This window comes from Hippopotamus amphibius, chromosome 1 (genome assembly GCF_030028045.1).
Source record: "Hippopotamus amphibius kiboko isolate mHipAmp2 chromosome 1, mHipAmp2.hap2, whole genome shotgun sequence".
Lineage (NCBI taxonomy): Eukaryota > Metazoa > Chordata > Mammalia > Artiodactyla > Hippopotamidae > Hippopotamus > Hippopotamus amphibius.
In genome coordinates, this window is record NC_080186.1 from 231990284 (window position 1) to 232011736 (window position 21453).

At 37.3% G+C, this 21453-nt stretch overlaps 1 protein-coding gene across 4 annotated transcripts in view; it reads right to left on the reverse strand.

The window, feature by feature from the left end:
• Window positions 1–7358: 7358 nt before the first annotated feature.
• MAP3K1 (mitogen-activated protein kinase kinase kinase 1) overlaps window positions 7359–21453 on the reverse strand; it is a 71436-nt gene continuing 57341 nt past the window's right edge. For 3 of the 4 annotated variants that reach the window (XM_057743303.1, XM_057743321.1, XM_057743313.1), the window contains exons 11-20: window positions 19192–19313; window positions 17470–17561; window positions 17007–17196; window positions 15426–16698; window positions 14907–15059; window positions 13559–13721; window positions 12277–12408; window positions 11107–11249; window positions 10349–10480; window positions 7359–9973 (exon numbers count right to left, since the gene is read on the reverse strand). In XM_057743303.1, coding sequence (XP_057599286.1) covers window positions 9824–9973; window positions 10349–10480; window positions 11107–11249; window positions 12277–12408; window positions 13559–13721; window positions 14907–15059; window positions 15426–16698; window positions 17007–17196; window positions 17470–17561; window positions 19192–19313 — 2550 coding nt within the window. In that variant the 3' untranslated portion in view covers window positions 7359–9823. The remainder of the gene's footprint in view (window positions 9974–10348; window positions 10481–11106; window positions 11250–12276; window positions 12409–13558; window positions 13722–14906; window positions 15060–15425; window positions 16699–17006; window positions 17197–17469; window positions 17562–19191; window positions 19314–21453) is intronic. The other variant, XR_009054844.1, reaches the window with a different exon arrangement.

Sequence of the window (21453 nt, forward strand, 5' to 3'; positions counted from 1 at the left end):
CCGAGAGCTTGATGTCGGAAGCTAGACATGGTAGAAGAACAGACCACAGGCGGCCGATAGGACGTGCCCACCACCCTCCGGGAAGAGTTACTGGCCGTTTATAGAAGGCCTGTGTATGTAATATGAAAAAGCTGCTCTCAACTTAACCCCCGACCTTTCGAAAGAAAACTTTAGCTACATCTAGGCCTTCTAGGTGTAAAGAGGTTGCCGACGTATGAAAAAGTAGAGTTAGAAAATCACACGTCTTGTAAATGCCCATTTGTTTTTATTAAAAAAAACAACAACAACAACAGAAATGCCTTCTGGAAATGACTTTTCGAAATGGAGTTGCTTGACCACCTCTAGAAGCGACCTCGGGAGCCACAGAGGCCCACGTTGGTTCAGTGGGTTAGAGAACGTGGAATAGAAGACCTTGAGGAAGGACAGAAGGTTCTGTGCCAGACTGGTCGTACTTAGAAGACATTTCCGTATTATAGCCATTGTTTTGTGTGTGCATTTTACTCCTCGCTACTGTATATATAGTTGGCAATAAGTACTTTTTTGAAATATGTAGTCTTTCTAGATGTTCTGAAGTGCCTGATATTTGTTAGAAATAGAGGTAGTAAAAAGACATTTTCTAAATATCTTTTTGTTAAAATTCATATGAAATGTTGTTTGGGGGACGGGGGATTTGCCAAACCACCTTTTTGAACGGCCCGCATGGTGTTTGTGCACTGGTTCAGGGTGGGGGGGCGGGGAGGGGAGAAGGAAGTGCAGAGCGCTCTGTGCCAGTGTGTTTATAGTGAGGCGGGATTAACCATTGTCTTTTTTACGTTGGTGCGTTTTGTTTCATTTTGCTGTGTATATAGTGTATATAAAGGACAGATGAGTCCTAATTTACAACATCTAGTCTTTCTAGATGTTAAAGAGGTTGCCAGTAGTATGACAGAAATAGAGTTAGTAAATAATACATTTTCTATGTCTTGTGTTAAAATTTGTAGGAAAGATTGTCTTCTGAAAATGTGAGCATTATAGCCCTCTGGGTTGGTGGAGTGGGGAGAGAAGGAAGGGGGTTGGTCTTAGGCTAGAATGCTCATATTTTGAAGACACTTTCCCATTATAACTGTTACATGTGTGCAGTTTACTCAAGACTGCTCTGTATATAGTGGACAAATTAAGTCCTTATATGAAACATCTAGTCCATCTAGATGTTTAGAAGTGCCCGACATATGTTATATGTAGAGGTAGTAAAATATCCCTTTGTAAATGTCCTTTTGCTAGAATTCATGGGAAGTGCTGTCTTTGGGAGTGTTAAATGCTAAGCCACCTCTGTGAGCAGTATACTATTGTCTATACTTGCTCAGTGGGTTGGAGGAGGTGGGAGGGAAAGAATTGCAAAAGGTAATACGCTAGTGTGTTCATACCTGGGCATTTTCAGACAACCATTTTTTGTATGTTATGTGAATTTTGTTTTGCTTTGTAGATAGTGTATATAATGGACAAATGAGTCCTAATTTTGCAACATCTAGTCTCTAGATGTTAAAGAGGTTGCCAGTGTATGACAAAGTAGTAAAATTAGCACATTTTGTACACTTTGTGTTGAAATTCATAGGAAAGCTTGTCTTCTGTAAATGACTTTTGGATATGAATTTGTTCAACCACCTCTAAGCATTACACATGCCTGTACTTGTCTACTGGATTGGTGGTGGAAAGAGGGAAGTGAGGGAGGGAATGGTTCAGGCCAAAATGGTCATATTTAGAAGATACCTCAGATTATAACCATTGTTACACGTGTGCAATTTTATTTAACAGTGCTGTGTACATAGTGGACAAGTAAGTTCTTATATGAAATATCTAGCCTTTCTAGATGTTTAGAAGTGCTTAATGCATTTAAAAGTATAAGTAGTAGACTAGTGCTTCTTGTAAATAGCTTTTAAAAACTGATGGGAAATACTGTCTTTGGAAATGAAATTGTTAAACCTCTGCTCTGAACAGTGTACTCTGTGCTTGTTCATTGGGTTGAGGCAGGTGGGAGGGAAGACTGCAAAATTTGTTTTGCTAGTGTGTACTAGAACATTTCAACTTAGGCATTGCTCTATATGTTACATGAATTTTGTTTAACTTTACTGTATATATTATGTATATACTGGACAAATGGGTCCCAATTTTATAATATCTAGTCTCTAGATATTAAAGAGGTTGCCAATGTATGACAAAAGTAGAGTTAGTAAACTAACATTTTGTACACTTTGTGTTAAAATTCATTGAAAGCCCGTCTTCTGAAAAGGACCTTTGGAAGTGGAATTGTAAATCACATCTAAGTGGCACATGTGCCTGTACTCGCCCACCGTTGGACAGATGGCGGAAAGGAGGTATTGGGAGAAATGAAGGGTTCTAGACTAGAATGTTCTTAAGTAGAAGACACTTTCAGATGTAGCCATTGTTACATGTGTGTAGTTTATTCAACACTACTGTGTATATAGTGGACAAACTTAAGTCCCTATTTGAAACATCTAGTCATTTCTAGATGTTTAGAAGTGCACAAAGTATGTTAAAAGTAGAGATAGTGAAATAATATTTTGTAGATATATCCTTTTGTTAAAATTCATATGAAATACTGTCTTAGAAATAGAATGATCAAAGTGATCAAACCACCTCTCTGAGCGGTACACATTATTTTATTTGTGCTGGTTCAGGGAGAAAAAAGAAAGTGCACAGGGCTTTACACCAAGATTAACCATTGTCCCATATGTCTCTGCATTTTGTTTTACTTAGCTGTGTATATAGTGTACATAAAGGACAAATGTCCAAATTTGTAACATCTAGTCTTCCTAGATGGTAAAAGAGGTTGCCAATGTATGACAAAAATAACAAATACATCGTGTACAAAAAAAAAAAAGAAAATGGGCAGAAGACCTAAATAGGCATTTCTCCAAAGAAGACATACAGATGCCCAACAGGCACATATAAAGATCTCAATATCTCTAATTATTAGAGAAATGCAAATCAAAACTACAATGAGGTATCACCTCACACCAGTCAGAATGACCAGAATCAAAAAGTCTACAAATAAATGCTAGAGAGGGTGCAGAGAAAAAGGAACCCTGCTACCTTGTTGGTGGGAATGTAAATTGCTACAGCCACAGTGGAGAACAGGCACTTTTCAAATTACTGCTTTTACACGGGTCCCCAGGGCAAGTGAGTCTGCATGTGAGCCCTTTAAGAGCAATGTGTCAGTTCTGTACAGCCCTTTGGGTCCCCTGGATGTGAACCCTGTTTTCCAAGCCAGATCTTTCGGGGGCTCATCTCTCCACTGCAGGTCTCAAGGGTTGGGGGACCCGATGTGGGGCACAAACCCCCCACTCCTCAAGGAGAAGCTCTGCATTTTTTGACATCCCTCCTGATCGTGGGTTGCTGCACTGAGGGTGGCGTTTTATCGAGACCACTTTCTCTGCCTGTCTCAATGTGGCCCTTTTATCATTTGTTGTGAAGGAGCTGGTCAGCAGTTTTCAGGTCTTTTGCGGAGAGAAGTGTTCCACATGTAGATCTGGTGTGCCTGTGGGAGGAGGTGAATTCAGGATCTTCCTGCATCGCCATCCTGGACCACCTGTGGCCTGTGGTTTTCTTTTTTGTAGTGTCCTTATCTGGCTTTTGTATCAGGGTAATGCTGGGCTCATAAAATGAGCTTGGGAGTGTTCCCTCCTCTTCAATTTTCTAGAAGAGTTTGAAAAGGATTGGCATTCTTTAAATGTTTTGTAGAACTCACCAGCGAAACCATCTGGTACTGGGCTTTTCTTTGTTGAGAGGTTTTTGTTTACTGATTCAGTCTCTTTATTTGTTATTGGCCTGTTTGATTTCTTCTTTCTTCGTGATTCAGTGTTGGTAGGGACATTGTATTCTGCCCTGATGCTGACATCACTCTCCCCTCATACTTCATCTAGATACTGCAGTTGTCTTCTGACTCTTTCTGCCTCTTGTACTGCCCCATTTGATTCTTTCTTCATGATACTGCTAGAGTGATCTTTATAAAATACAAATATGGTCATGCTACTCCCTGCCGAAGATTTTTCAGTATTTCCCCATACCTCATTATTCTTTCTTTCATTCCTCATTTCTTTCCCTTTCATGCTAGTTACGACCCTCATCCTCTGAGTATGTCTGAGTAGATATTGTAACATTAAGCAAATTGACTTTAAGGGAAAATCGCACCTATCTCAAAAATAAACTCGAATATGAATTTTGGCATTGCGGGAAAAGGAGCTTTGGGGCATGAAGACTTTGCCTCTTATATCATCGGGTTAGCCTAGTTTTATCTTTACAGGTTTGGCAAAGCTATGAACTGAAGGCCATGGGGCACGGCCATAGTAATACCAGGTTGATTGCAAAGTGATGGGACCAGCTTCAGTAGTGGCTGAAGTTCTTTAGTCACAGGTCATGCAGAGTACCTATTGTAGATGAAGCAGAGTTAGCTATACCACTGTGATGGCCTGTTTAAATACTACATATGCATGGTTTGCTACATGATAATTAGGCTCTAGTGGTAAGCATTTCACATTTGTGCATAAAATTAGACATTAATTTTCTCTTCATAGATTAGTTCTCTAGCATCTATAATCAGCATCTCCATTTTCCCCTTATCTCATATATCTCAGAAGACAAAAGTCCTGGATCCAATTTCCCAAAGCTGAGATTTCACTCTAATTTTCTACTTTTTTTGTTCTATAAGCCTGGACCTAGGTCGGAGGTCAAAAAGCAGCTAGTCACAGGCCAGATTAAGCATATGAGTTTCGTTTAACCTACAATCCCTTATAAAAATTTAAAATTAGTTTCCAGTATGTAAACATCAAGAAATCTCATGTAAAATCCAGATCTCTCCAGCTTCTTTTGAAAATTTAGAGGCTTTGGCAACACTGGGCGTTTTTTCTTTTTTCATTCCACCATGGCAACCATGCACCCCCCCCTTGGACATGAATTTGGCATGAACTCTCAGGTCAGCCAAAAGCTCTGCTAAGGACACTTCTAGCCCCACAGGCATTTGAGTCTGTGACTTTTGGGTCACTTGTTCATTCATAAAACAAATATTGTGTGCATGCAATGTGCCTGGCACTGTTCTAAACCAGTTACATAGGTTCTCTTCTCACAAAGCTGTTGGTTTCATTTTTTTAGGTGCAGAAATGGAGGTTCAGAAAGTCAAACAGGAGTTACACAACTTGCAAGTTGCAGAGCCAGATATGACCCAGGTGGTGTCTCAGGCTCTGTGGTCACCAAGTCCATCATAATCACCTACTTTAAAAGGCTCATCTTTTCCTCCTTTATATCAATTCAACATGTGATTTTTGCTTATAGCAGAAATTTAAAAAATAACAAACCTAACTTGTCACGACATGGAAATATGGCAGTTTACATGTTTCTGTTCATCACTATGTTCTCCAACGACGACTGCAGTATTTCATGCATTTGTTTTATAATAAGTGAATTACTATATCAGTTCACAAATGCATTAATTGGCATTCCATATGGGATGATACCCCAACATTTTTCTAGATTCCATCTAACCTGCATATTTGGTCATTTTGTAAAACTATTAATACCATTTAAATAAAATCAAGGAACAATAGAATTAATTTACTAATTCCTCTGAAACAGAAAGCATTTCTCAAAGTTAACATTTTCCTGAAATTACTTAAGTGTGCCCTTTAGGAAAAATATCCAGAGCATATTTAAAAGGTGTACATTTCAAATCAAGTTATACAGAAAGTTTAAAACAAATGTAGAGACACAGATGGCTTCTGAACTCATTCACTGACATTACCTCTCTTGCAGGGGGATCATGTGAGAAATGACTACTGAGCAGAAGTACAAAGGATGAAAGTGGAAAACCGCAACACACAACCACAAGGTACAATCTAAGCCTAAAGCTGGGCCAGGCCAAGTGAGCTCCCTGGTACAGCTTGAACTGCAGAATGATTGAAACTCTCATTTCCTCATTTGTGAAATAGAGTATAATCACTGTGTTGTAAAGTATGCCTGACAAATAGTAGCTGGTGAATAAATCTTTATTCCCATTCCCAACAGCTTAACCTAAGAAGGCTGCTGAGTGAGGTGGCAGCCTGATGGGGATCAGGAGATGGGCTACATGGGTGGGTGGAGAATTTGAGCAAGTAAATGAATACATTGAAGCAAACGGGAGCCAGGTTTCTTACTGTCCAGGAAAGGAGTTACAAATATGGAAAGAGGGAAAGCTTGAATGAACCTGGGTGGTGGTAGACTGATACTGAAAGATTGGTGTGAACTCATGGTTTTTGAGTGTGTATGGGTAGGTATATGTATGTGTATTTTACATATGGATGCAAAAAAACATATATATATATATATATATATATATATATATATTCTGGCTTTGTCTACCAAGAGGCCTGCGAGCAGTGACAACGAGGAGCAATGAGCGTATTTAAATACCAAAGGAGTCAGGGCTCTTTGGAAAAATGGCTGATGCCAGGGCTGAAGCAGACACACAAGATGGATCTGCAAGTATAGAAGTGTTCAGAGGATAATGGTGGCTTGTCAGTCCATAGAGAAGCTAGCTCTGAGAGGCTCCCAGTGGCTACATGTGACAACTTGAGCAAATACGTTTTGACAGTAATGGATTTTACCTCACTGAATAGGAATCCACAGACCCACTTTAATAAATATGAATAGTAAAGAAGAGAAAGCTCTTCCTTATAGCAAAATGCCCATTAATAAAATATACGAGTGCAGGAACCAGAAAACCAGTATTTGGCAACCATCAGAGTAATAATTCAGGCAAGAAGGCTAAGAGCAGAGTGCTAAAGTTGGATGAATAGCAAGGTATTTATGTAGTCTCAAAGTATCACCTCTGCAAAATGTTTACTATGAAGGCAGATATTAATTATAAAGGGAAAGAGTAACTTTATAGTGGCAAAGCCCCTCAGATGATCACAGTTTATATCACCAGCAATGGGACAGCCTGACTTTGCATGCCTCCTGACATGAGACACTGAAAAGAACACTGCCTGCAGCATCTCTGAGATATTCCTGTCACAAACGCATACTCTGAATTGAATCACGGGGAAGCATCAAACGCAAATTGAGGGACTGCTATAAAATAAATTAAGGTCATGAAAGTCAAAGAAGAAATAAGGAATGGTTCTGGATTGAATGGGACTCAAGAAACATAACTAAGAGCAAAGCTGATCTTGGTTTGGATCCTTTTACTATAAAGGGAATAACGGGGCTGCTGGCAAAACCTGAGTGGGGCTTTTGGGTAAATGGTATATACTGGCAGTGCTTTGTGGTGTTCTTAGAACTTTTTGGTAAGTATGAAATTATTTCACAATAAATAAATGTAACAACCTTTGTTCAAAAACTTTTATTTACTATAAAGACAAAACACCAAAATAGGTACAAATACTATAAAATTGGTTCAATGGGGTAAAAATTTTAATTAAAATATCTTGATATATTTAAAATAACAAAGGATACATTTAAGCCAAATTTTCTTAACCCAGAGATTTTTTTTTTGTAACATTTGCTTACACAGTAAGGTGCTAATAGAAGTTAGCCCTTAAGCCCTGGAAGTCTTAGGAATCATAGTCATACAGCAAATATAATTTCATTGTGAAAGTGAACTTTGGTAGAAGAAAAATCTATAGGACACCTGAGGTAGTAGAAACTGGAATAAACAGCAGTAGACGTTATTTACAACTTGAGTACCAAATAACATTAAGAACACAAAAATAATTACACATTACAATTTTCAGTCCAGCTTTGATCCAAAGAAAATAAGAATATTACATCACATTTGCATTGAAAACAAAACAAAAAAACAAAACACCACAATTACCAGCAAGCTGAGGGAACTGCAAACAAACTCAAACAATGGATTTTGACATCTAGAGGCAGTTTGAGTTTGAAATGTGGTGGGCATGGTGATCTACAAAGTAATACTGATTAGCTGAGGTTCCTCAGTTTATACAGTTTACGTCTCTGTCAGACACAGTATTAATCTGACCAATGATCTTCCAGTACATAAAATGGCAAGAGTGCATCCTTTAAAGCTTGCACATGAGAGACTTGGAAACAATCTTATTAGAACTGTGAAAATTCTAAGTAGTCAAAAAAAAAAAAAGAAAAGAAAATACAACACATTTAGAGCTACCAAACTTCACATTTCGGTACTATTTTTAACTCTTCAAATATTGCCAATCTTCCAACCAAAGGAATGTAAAATTTCACTAAGAAACACATTATATAAAAAAAAAAAACTGTCTTTTAAAAATTATATGTAATATATCTCTGTAAACTTATCTTGTAACTTATTTTACTTCCAATTTATGTTGTACATTTAAAATGTACTCTATATAGCTTATTTAGTTTATCCTGAGTCTTTGAGAATAACCAATTCTACTTAACTCTGCAACAATTCAACTGGCTTCTGAAGAGTTAAAACTTGACATCTCAAAAAGCTGTATTAAATACTTAATCAGTACTTGATTTAAAAGACTCACAGAAAAAGGGTAAAAAGAGCTGCCATTTTCCTTCAGGATTCCATGCATCTGAATTCAGTTCAGACAAAAACCATTAGATAATGTGCAAAATCCAGGGAATTAGTGCGTAAATGAATTCAATTTCACTTTTCTTTCTGAATACATTTTCCAAGTTCAAAGCAAATTTGCTGTTTAGAAACACTCGCCTGTAGTTGAGTAATGAAGTTAATTTTTCATTAATTATCTATCTATCAGCCAGGCCTACTGTAAAGAGATGACGCATGGCAGAAGGAAAACAGCAGTTAACGTTGTTACCAGTGGTGATGATGAATGACGGATTATTACATACAGTTAAGACTTAAATGGTGTGACGTTTCCTACAAAAGAAACCGATACATTAAAAAAATTCAAATACATTTCAAGGTCATCTTGATCTTGGTTGTGAGCTGCATCACAGAGAATAGTTGATTTTCACTTAATTTATATTTAACCTGCATGAGAAGAGCAGTGACTGACTCAATGAAGGTAGTTTTTTAAATCATATTCCAATTTTAAAAACAAACAAAATTAAAACTGTATTTAAAAAAACTCTTGCAATAGCAAGATATTTAATAAACTCTAGTTCACATCTAGTTGTACTTTTTTCTTTTTCTGATTTGAAAAGATCACCTTTCCCTGAATATTAAACAAAAATGGTGAAATGAAAATACAGAACCATAATTTCCAAAAACGAAATGAATGGGCCAACAGTAAAATGCACATTGAACCACAACTGCCCAGGCATTTAAAAAAAATAAAGGTCAATTGTGGGTCATAAAGAAGGTATCAACTTTTAAAAATACATTTACTGCTCCTTATAGCATAGTCTGACCTAAAAGAGGCAGATACTGATTTTTATAGCCCGTGACCAAAAAAACCAAAAACCCCCCAAACGGAACTGCAGAACCCCCTGCTTGTGATCATGATGTGAAATGGAATAACTGAAACAATAAAACAGATCCTGAGCCCCTCAGCTGCTAATATTGCTGAAAAAGTGCTCCAAAAAATTATGCTTCTGTGAATTAGTCATGCAAACTTCATTGCTTTCCTGTTTACCTAGGGCCAGTTCTTTGAAAGGCACGGTTTACAGTTTCTGCACAAAGTGTGGACATTTGCATACTGAGCTTAGGTACAGATCATGATTTGTCAATCACATACTTAGGTAAGGGCTCCCCACTGGTCTTGTTCATAGCTGTGCAGTGGCATGAAGGCCAGCAGATGATCAACGTGGTTCACCACAAAAGTTTTTTTCTCTTGCTGAGCATCCTGTCTCCATTATAGTTTATTTGTATAATTGGCTACCATGTGGTACGGAAGACTGGATGCTTCAGTAGCTCTCTTGATGGAGGTCTGTCCTGAGGTTGAAGTTCTAAACAACGAAGAGCCACATCTCGTAAACCAGGAGACAAATGTGAAGGGATTGATGGAGCAGTAGTTGCACTGGCAATCTGTAAGAGAAAACACTAGTGTTAAAGCTCTCCACGACTGGAGCTTTTGATACGGAAGTGCATGTGTATGTATTTCGTAACCTCTATATATGCATCCTGTATATATGCACATATTTCACCCAGGACCAATGACTCAGCATTTGCTAATTCAATATTCACAGTGACTTGATAGAGCATGACTACTGTGAATAATGAGAACTGACCATTCACGCTGCCAACATTCACCACACCATATCAATTCCTGGAGATATATACACATGTATTTATTTCAAGGAAGATATGCCTTCATGTTAGACTGATTAGTGAAGGAGAACTCATGAAAATTTGCCTTCTGCCAATTTTAGCAGAAAGAAGTAATTTTTATCTTACGATTACCTTAAATATCAAAGCAAGATGATTGGAGTGTTTTTCTGCATTCCAAGGTGGTTTAGCACAAGCCATTTCTATAATAGCACAGCCAACACTCCATACATCACAGCTCCTACCATACTGCTGACCTCTTAGGACCTAAAATAAAGCAGAGAGTTAATTTGGCAATATGACTCATTAGAAAAAGAGAAAGCCATTCTGTAGTTATGGATTCTACTTTTTTTTACTTCAGAGCAAAACAAGGGTACAAAGAGCAATTCCACAGACTACATGATGTCTCATTTATTTCATTAACAAGCCTAATCTCCTATGTGTCACAAAAATATTTTGGAGAATTGTGAGATTCTGAAAGAGAGTTATATCATAGAATTTCAAAGTCACCTCAATACGCTTAGTAAACTACAGGGCAAAGAGGACAACTAATAATCACTATGTATGGATGTGAAGAGTTTTGAACACAACAGAAAAGGGCCGAGTTCAGAATAGCGATTATATGTACTTTGGGTTTATTAGAAAACAACTACTATAAATCACCCAGTAATTCTTTGCTACAAATAGGTTTTAATACATTTGCATTAAGGCTATATAGAAAGGCAGGGATTTAGGGTATGAAATCAAGGATATCATTAAAACCTTAGTTTTAGGGCCAAGGACTTCTAGTTAGTAAGCACACAGTGGATAACAGTGCAAAATTATTTGGTGTAATGCTGTCAACACAGAACTCCAAAATATTTTCTTTCATCACACTCAAAGCTGCTTCTCACCTCAGGTGCCATAAATGCAATTGTCCCCAATAACTGTCCCTGAAACTCTCCTGCACCAGTTCCTTTTGATGCCAACCTGGCTGCAGCTCCAAAATCAGCAATTCTCAGTCTCTGACCTGTGCTGTCAATTAGCAAATTGGCACCTGTCAACAAAAACAGCAAATGACCGTATATGTTAAAAACGAACAGATTGAAAACTCAGTAAGATACTAATGAAATAGGACGACAAAAAAAAAAGTAGACTACACGTCAGAGAAATCCACTCTCCCTCTCAATTCACTTCATTAGTAAAGGCACATAGATCTTTGCAATGTAAAATAAAATCCAAAGCCTCACTCAGAGGGAAAATAGGACAAAGCATCAAAGCATAAGGAACAAAAGCAGAGATTTCATAAAACTTTATACAAATAGTAAGTGTTAAACCTTTACTATAATGATTCCTAACAAAATCTTTCCTCAAAGTTCAAATTTTAGTGTAGTTTACACTGTAAGACAAAGTTCTCTTGAAACATACTGACCTAGACCAATTCAGACGTTATACTGTAATTTCATAATTATAGCTTAATAAAAGATTAACATTATAAAGTTACTTGAATGTGTTATGTCAAATCCTAAAGGCATCCATTCTTCAGGAAACCAAAGCTGCTTTTCCCCCCACCCCCCCTCCCCACCACGCAGCTTGCAGGATCTTAGTTCTCCAGCCAGGGATCGAACCTGGGCCCCAGCAGTGAAAGCAGAGTCCTAACCACTGGGACTGCCAGGGAATTCCCCAAAGTCACTCTTAAGAAACCAAACTGCAAAAGGTTCTGAAAGGATTTTTCTTATAAGTAGTTTACAATATCCCAGTTATTTTAAGTAAAGCCAGGAACAGGAACCTTTGGGTAGGCAGCACATCATGAGACGAAGACAGGGGAATCAGAGACCGGGATTCTGTACCTGGTTTGCCGTCGATTAGCAGTAAGACTGTGGGAAAATCACAGCCTGAGGAAGGAAGGATATATCACCCTGGAAGTTCCTTTCACTTCTGATCATTCTAGTGATTTGAGTTACTCAGGAGAAACAATCCCATAGTTGATCTCAAGTTAGAAACTATCAACAAAGGTCTAAGTTTTAAAATTACATCTGTTTTCTACTTATTGATAAGAAGATAATAACTAAAAGCATTCTTACCTTTGACATCTCTGTGAATGATCTGGTTTTCATGGAGATATGAAAGGCCACGAAGTAATTGTTCAGTATAGTTAATAACTACTGATTCCCTGAAGGCTCCATATTTACTGAGCAAATGAGCCACAGATCCCCCTAAACATAATAATAATAATTTATCATAAACTTAAGCCAAATTTAGAATTGTTTATATTACACTTTGGTTATATAAGCTTGTACCACATGAGCTCCCATTCACATCTGAAATACTAAATTTATCATCTATATCAGAAGCGAAACTGGTTTAAAAACTAACACATTCCAGTAATCTTAAAACCTACCAATTAGGAGACATTTTCATGGAACCCTCATGAATTGGTTTTCTGGAAGGTCAAGATTTCAGAAAGCTTTAAAAGTTAACAATTTTGGATGGAACTATTTCTCATGTGTACGATTCACCTCTCTGTCTTTTTGACCAGGATATACAAAGTGCCTTTCTTAATGACTTAAAGTAAACCGTGGTAACATGTTATTTAACAGAAAGTAAAAAGGATAGGAAGAGCCAGAAGACCCAGAATTAGGCTTCATATCCTACTATTTACCAGTTCTGACCTGGGACAAGTCACAAACTCAGTAAGCCTCATCCAAAAGTGTTTATATTAGTCAACCTATATACAACCATCAATCCACCTACAACCAGCATCAGAGAATGTACTAAAGAACTGATCGGTAAATAGAAATACACTCTTCAAACACAAAAAAAATCTAAGAAGTTAAACCAAGCACTTATGTATTCATTGCATCCAAGTCATTTACTTTACTGTATACACTGTACAATACAAAATAAAACTCAGTCTCTATTTGTTCAAGTAGATGACAAGGTTCAACTTTATGCTTCAGTGCTAGTTTACCTGTAAGTTTTTAAAGCTGTATCTTAATTAATTTTATTTTTATATTGTTATGTTAAAATATTTCCTAAATCTGTCCAATTAATGATGGCCAACTGGACAAATACGGATCTTATCATAGCAGGTTTAAAAAAATTGCTCCTATAAAACAGTGGCACCCAATCATTGTAAGAGACACGCTGAAAAAGTTTAAAAGGTAGAGGTAATGAATATTCTATTTATATTTAAATGAAAGACAAAATATTTATAGTTTATACTACTATGTTGGGGCAATTTACTTTTAGAAATCTAAACTATTTAATAAAAATAAGTGTTCATTAAACTGTTTTTCCTAAATTTAATATCAAGCAAGTGTTAAATCTATGTATTATTATTTGTAATTCAAAACATGAATATACCTGCCATCCATTCAATGAAGAGATTATAATTGCTCTTCTCACACGTGGCGCCCAACATCCTAATGATGTTTGGATGATTCAGATGGCTCATCATTCTTATCTCTTCTCTTAATGCTTCTACTACTTCTTCTTGCTCGGAAGATGTATTTCTGACATACGTCACCTATTTTAATAAAAACATTTATGAAGTTTTGAGTTCTGATGAGTTTCTATTTATAATTTTCACTAACAATCTGATCTAAAATTGACAAACCCAAATTAGCTTACATATCAACAGTAGAAGGCATTTATGCTCACGGATGCAATGTAGATACTTTATACAAAACCAAGTCAAACTCTTTTAGATAACAAGAACCTAACAAGCAGCAGTAAAATATCAGAAGATGATTAAAGATTGGGACACAGCCAATCTTTCAAAACTGTCTGAAGACAGGGCTTCCTAGGTGGCGCAGTGGTTGAGAATCCACCTGCCAATGCAGGGGACACGGGTTCGATCCCTGCTCCAGGGAGATCCCACATGCCACGGAGCAACTAAGCCTGCGTGCCACAACTACTGAGCCTGCACTTTGGAGCCCGTGAGCCACAACTGTTGAGCCCATGTGCTGCAACAACTGAGGCCCACGTGCCTAGAGCCTGTGTTCTGCAACAAGAGAAGCCACGGCAATGAGGAGCCCACACACCACAGCAAAGAGTGGCCCCCACTCACTGCAACTAAAAAGAAAGCCCACACACAGCAAAAAAGACCCAACACAGCCAATAAAATAAATAAATAAATTTATTTAAAAAAAAAAAACTGTTTGAAGACAGACTAAGAAATGAGAAAAGCCCAATCATAAGAACCAACATGACTTAAAAATGAAACCTTTACTGTGGCTGTGCCACGCGGTTTGTGGGATCTTAGTTCCCCAACCAGGGATCAAACCCGGGCCCCTCGGCAGTAAGAGTGCCAAGTCCTAACCACTGGACTGCCAGGGAATTCCCAACTACTGTCACATCTTGATAAGCATGCTCATTATAAAAAATAAGCCACAGAAATCCCAAGATGACACTGCACCAGTAACTCTGCTGAAGGGAGTATAAAACCATACCTCTAATAAATATAAAAAATTGCAAACAAAAACCACAGCCTTTATAAGGCTCATCTTGATGAAGCATATGTGACAATATTCATGCTTCAACTTTCAAACAGAACTCATAATGCTTTTGGTGCTTTGGCAACAACTACTTTGAAATTTACGCTCCTGAAAACTTAAAAAACCAAAATATATACACATGGGGATTATATCCTTTATTTGCTCATTTTTCATTTTTATGATTTTAATCATTTATATGCTCACTAGATATTTACCTGTTTAACAGCCATTAAAGTTCCAGTTCCCACATCCTGAGCCTGATAACAAGAAGAAAATGCTCCAAGGCCTATCTGCTGACCTTTCAGCCATTCAGTGTCTTCTCTGTAAGGTTGTTTTGCTTTGGTATGTCCTGGTAGAGTCTCTGGTGTCTACATATAAAATGAAAGCAATCTTTTTACTGTTAAGTTAAAAGAGTAAGAGTTTGTGAAGCCTGGCAAAATACTACTCTTGTTCAGTCTGGCTTCCCAAATCACCTATAAACTTGACCTCTGAACAGACAGTGTTGGTGACCAATGTCAAATGCATAAGTGATCACCACTGTAGAATCAATCAGAAGTGCCTCTGAAATAGGCAATGACTATTTCTGTTTAAATGATACTAAAACTGCTGTATAATTAATTCTATGTGAAAAACCTGCTTCTAACAGTTAACATGTTAAAAGCCGTATTTCTGAATCAGTTTGATTTTAGCATGATCCAAGGAAACTCCCTAACCTTTAAGGACTCTATACTTACATCTTGTTGAATAATGATGACATCTTCTCCATTTTCAACCTGTAGTTGAGGAACTATGGGGAGGGCATCCTGAGATGCTGACATTGCCATGGCAATTGCTAAAGCTTCTTCTTCTTCAGCTTCCATCTTTTCTTTGCACTTTTGATTATGATTCATATCATCTTTGTAGGTATCATCATTTTCATCCTTTTCAGGAGAGAGCACAGCAACTTCTGACTTAAAAGTTACCGTTGTGTCACTTGAAGGCATAGATGCTTCAAGAAGGTCCTCAATACTGGAGTTGAGCTCTGTACTGACATCTAATCTGCATCTCTCCTCTGCGGGGGTGAACACTGTCTCGTCACTAGGTATAACAGCATTACTGCTATTGCTGCTGCTGCCAAAGCTGCCATCACACTTGGAACTACCGTTCAAATCAAGTGCCATGCTGTTTTCTGAGGCATCTCCCTGTTTACTTGTATTACTTGGGGTAGGTCGGGATGGCTTTGGCCTGTGTATATTACTGGAGGGCAGGGGTCTTGACTGAGTAAAGATAGGGGAGAGTTTCTCTGAGTCTTTGTTTTCAGAAGAGTTTCTCTGGAACTGTAGAGAAAACTTGCGCTGTGTTTGAGGAGATGCAGAAGGTATTTTGCAGGGAACAAATCCCTGAGGTCTGTGCTTAGAGACATCTGTTACGGTGCCAGGTGGTACAGATGGGGCAGATGGACTTGACAAGGGTGGGAACATTAATTGGGAATGATGAGATAGAGAGGAGTTCAAACACTGACTGTGGGGTCTGCCTTTTGTTTGAACCATTGGCTTTGGTCGCTCCATTGTTGTTGAACTGGGAAGTCCTACTGAAATGCTGGCCAGTCGGTCAGAAATGTCCTCTGAACTGGCACTCAATTTTGTAGCACACAATCCTTTTCCAGTTTTCTCTAAATGGTCTATGCGCTCAGTGGAACTGTTCTCTGTGGCTTCTGGATAGCTGTTAGGGACAGATGCCTGCAAAAAGCTGTCATGTCGACCATCCAAAGTGTCTTCTATGCCCAGCTGGATGGCCTCAGCAATTTCTACTTCATCTGCAATAGCCATTAAACGACGACGCATCCTGGTATGATGACTGGAACTGGAAGCATTCAGCATTTCTAACAGTTTTGAAAATACATGGGGCACGGCAGTAACCATTCTTGCAGAACTCAAATATATCCTCCGGGAGAGTTTACCAACCATTGAGTGGGAATTATCAATGGACTGCAAAGCAAAGGTTAGGAGGGACAGCAGCTGCTTATACCTGGAAGAAAAAACACATTCCATCATGAAACAAGTTAAAATTACTACAAAATATATACGAGTAAAGGAAACAGTACTAATGTACAGCTTTTACATTAAAAAAAAAAATCACTTCAGTATACAGGATCTATAAATTTTTAAATAGCTTAGACTTCAGGTGTTTGTCAATCAAATATTAAGATATTAGTAACCTATAATTTCTGAGTCTCTAATGAATCTAAAATGTATCCTTCTTCGATGGGTGTGGGGGGGAGGTGGAATGGGGTAGTGAAGAAGAGGAAAAGAAATATATTTCAGAAGAAAAATTACCTGACTTCAACAGGCTCAGCTTGTGAAACATCAGTACTGACAATATGAGGGTAAAATTCAGCAGGAAATTCCAACAGCAGTCTGTCTATGAGACAAAGGCGGCCCAGGATTTCTTGCCAGTTGTTCGATTCAGTTTGGTTTCCAAGAATACAATTTAAGACATAATCAACACCACCAATACCAATGGATCCTACAAAAAGGAAAGTAAAAATAATTGAAAAATAGTGATATTAAAATCTAAAACAAAACATCAAATGGTTTAAGGTTAATAAAAATACTCTGAATTACGTTAATTTCAAGAATTTCTCCTTTAGATTAATTCTTATTTCTAATGTTAGCTGACTGAGTCAATTTACAAAATTACTTCAAAATCCTGTAACTGCCCTATTAGAGATTTTGAGATTAGATTGCCTACGGAAAATGACAAAACATGCTATATTAATTTTAAGTAAAAAGTTATTACCAGCTTTAAGTATTTCTCTGCCAACTGCCAACTCTCCTGCTTGGCCTTTGCACAATTCCAAGAGCGTTGATATAGACAGCTGACTTGTACGACTAAAAACGAAAGGAAGCAACATCAGACTGGAATCTTGGATAAAATATATATTGAAGGAGCGTAGTAATGTAATGCCTTGTGAAAAGGTGGGAAAAAATGTTTTTAGGAGTGTTTGCTTCTCTACCACTAAAACTGCATTAATAATGTCACTATAAGTAATAATATTTATTATTAGGTCTAATTTCATAAATGTTACCGTATCCTCTACGTAAAGCACAGACTCTTCACTACTGGCTCTCACAAAGCAAGTATTAATTTAAATATCAAACAGATAAAAGGCTTATTTTTATTATATCTTGTTAAAATAAGAAAGAAGACTCAGACGTGATTTCTGAATTTTCACTAAGAACTCCCGAATTAAAAACAAAATCTTTCCATCCAAAACTTTTATATTCTCTTTATATAGCCAGAGTGACTTCTAAATATCATAAAATCTCTTTAGCATATTTCTTATGATGTTCAATCATTCAAGTGACCAGGTAAACAACCTAACTTTAGAATTTCAGAAAGTCGACAACAAAACAAATGCCATAAAAGCATTGAAATTCTCGGGAAAAAAAACCAAACAAGCTATTATAATATTAAGAAATGACATGATTTTTTTTTTTTTTTTTTTGCAAATTACTTGTTAATTTTTTTCAGATTTTATAGTATTCTCTCTAAGCAACAAGAAAACCTCTAATACAATCTGTAGGCTTGTGTAGAGAAACAATGGAGGCAAAAGATAGACTTCATGAGATGACAAACAAGTCAAAGTTAAATGCTTAATTTTTAAGACCCTCTACAGACTATATCCTGTGACTTAGGGAGCAATACAAAGTTGGACTGGAAGAGCGCCAAAAGGAGGTAATGGCAGAGGCAAACCAAGGGAGAGTCAATGCTTCTTACACCTGAGATCTGCTGGGACACGAAGAGATGAGAATTGTCAAAGTGTTTACTGTAGCTATGCTTATTATATGAAAAGTGGTCTTTTCCTCCCACTTATGGAAAGGGGAAAAAAGAGAGAGAGAACCAGCGGTCTAGTAAAAGCATAGCTTGTGCTCACTTTCCCTCATTTCTCATTTCTCTACCTCACATCTTTGTACCTCCAATTAGGGCTATTTCTGTTCCTTGCTTACTTTTAAGGATATTGCAGGGATATATGGAATTGTTGTTGTTATTTGACATAAACTGTCACAATTAGTGTAAAATTCCATCACAAAGAAAATAATGGAACAGGGTTTGGTTTTGGTTTTGGTCCTAATAATGCAAAGCATGTATGATGGTTTTATTGGTTTCTATCCTGTGCAACTCATTCTCTAAAGTGAGATTACACCTCATATATCAGCTATCGTTCTTATCAACTGGACTTCAGTTTTAAGAACATTACTTTAAAATAAAAGAGAATCAATCACAATACAATAATGTGGGGGTCCATGCAGTTTGTTAGCCTGGTTTTTACTTACCATTAGTTCTTCTTCCTAGTACTTAAGAGCTTTAAATGTTATACTGTTAATTTCAAATCTTACATTAGAAAACAATATTCAAAGCCTCAATAATAAGTATGTATCAAATACTCACTAGGTGTGAGGCTCTGTGCTAGGCTTTTAGGACAGAAGAGTTTGAAGCAGTTCATTAATAGGGCCTTACCTATTGACGTCTGCACACTTGACTAGGATGGTATCTACAACTGGCCGGAGAAGTCTCTGAAGTTTGATTCTTTCTGCCAAACTATGGCAAGGAGTATATACTAGCATGGCTCTCAACGTTTTCTGGGGGAAAAAAACTGAAAGTCAGTTTAACTACATTTAAAAAGCATCAGAGACAATGGCCTAATCTGAGACAATTTGAGAACTACTGGGTTGGCCAAAAAGTTCGGTCATAAAGTGTTATGGAAAGATGTTATGGAAAACCTGACCAAACTTTTTGGCCAACCCAATAAAATAATGAAAGGAATAGATTATAACCGAAAAATAAAATAAGAATCCATGGGTTGATACTGAGACAAATAAAAAATTGAATAAATAGATAAGGTAGAAAGGAACTCTCAACTATTTCTGTAATTTTTAAAAGTCTGGATTAATTTCAAAATAGAAAGTTATTTTAAAAAGAAAATGAGAAAAGGAGCCAACCTGAAAAAGGTCCCAATGGCTAAAGCTGGAATAATTTGGGCGACAAAGTAAATGATGATAGTACTGAATTATAACCCATAGAATAAAATAAACACCCATGAGTCTATGGTGATAGAAATAAAAAACCTGAATAAATACATAAATGGGGGAGAAGAGACAGATCATCTTTATAGAAGAATTACAATTAATTAATACAGAAGGAATAAGGGAAATAGGTTATCATTAGGACACCACAGTAATCATTGCTGTAGGCAAGATCTACTGAGAAATGCTAAAATCTGTGAAGAGAAACAGGATATTTGCATAGTCTCAAAGTATCTCCCCCAAGACATTTATTAATAGTAATTTTACAGTATCCAGTAGACGTCACCTTAAGCAAGTGATGAAGGATGGCATCACCAATAATAAGACACACTGACACAATGCACCCCTGGTAACGATGCACTGAGAAGGGCACATCACCTCTGGTATTCTTGCAAAAAATGCATAATATAACCATGAGAAAATACCAGATAAACCCAAATTGAGGGACATTCTTCAAAATAACTGGCCAATACACTTCAAAAGTGTCCAGGTCTACAAAAGACAAGGAAAGACTGAGGGATTGTCACAGATGGGAAGAGATTAAGGGGCATAACTAAATGCAATGCGAGATTCTGGATTGGATCCTAAAAGAAAAAAAAGACATTACTGGAAAAACTGGTGAAATCTGAATATGGACTTTATAGTACATAATAATATTGTTATTAATGCTAAATTTTCAGCGTTTGCTGACTGCATTGTGGTTACACAGAAGGCATTTGTTCTTAAGAGATACATGCCAAAGTATTTGAACTGAAATGTCATGATGCCTGCACATAACTTTCAAATGGTTCAGCAAAAAATTATATATGGGGAGGGAGGGGAAGGGAAAACAAAGAAGGGCAAGAGGGAAGGGAGAAAGAGAAGGGAGAGCTCTAAGGCAGGAACCATGGCTGCCGCCACTGTGCCTGGCACACTAAATAATTGTAGAGGAATCAGAATACAGTATCATTCACAGAGTCCCTGCACTCTAGCAGCTCACAAACGCACTGGGAAACCATCTGAACTTGATAATAACCAGATAGTAAGGCATTTATATTGAACAGTCAGGCATGTCTGAAGGTTTGTGTTGGAAAATAGTAAGAAGAAAGAGGTAAAAAGTTGAGCCAAGAACTTTGTTTTACAGTATTCTGGTCTGTATTCTATAGTATGCTGGTCCCTCAAGATGCTACATGAGAAAACAGACCATGGTAAGATAAATTTGGGAATAACGCATCTTACATCATGATCAGATATCCAATGTATGTTAACTTATGAAGGTTCCTAGAAGCTTTTCAACGAACAGACCCATTTAACCTCATGTAATTCAGTGTGCACCAATTTTGACGAACACAGAACTCTTTCTTCAAGGAACTTTCCATAATGCGACCACACTTCTACACAGTATGCTTTAGGAAATGCTGCTGAAGAAACAAACCTCTAAAGGTTTCTGACTGGGGAATTAAGTGGCATTCAAGGAATAATGATGGTTACTGTATTCAATGTTCTCACAATCTACTCGACATTATGGTTAGACGTTTCTATACAATCTCATTTCAAACCTAAGAGAAAAATATTTTCATTATTTTATAGGTGGGAAAGCTAAAGTTTAAGAGTCCTAAAGTTACACTGCTAGCAAACTGGAGAACCAGAATTTGAGTCCAGGTCTGATTTTGACCATACATCCAGACTGCCTAGGCTAGTCCCAGTTTAACTAGCA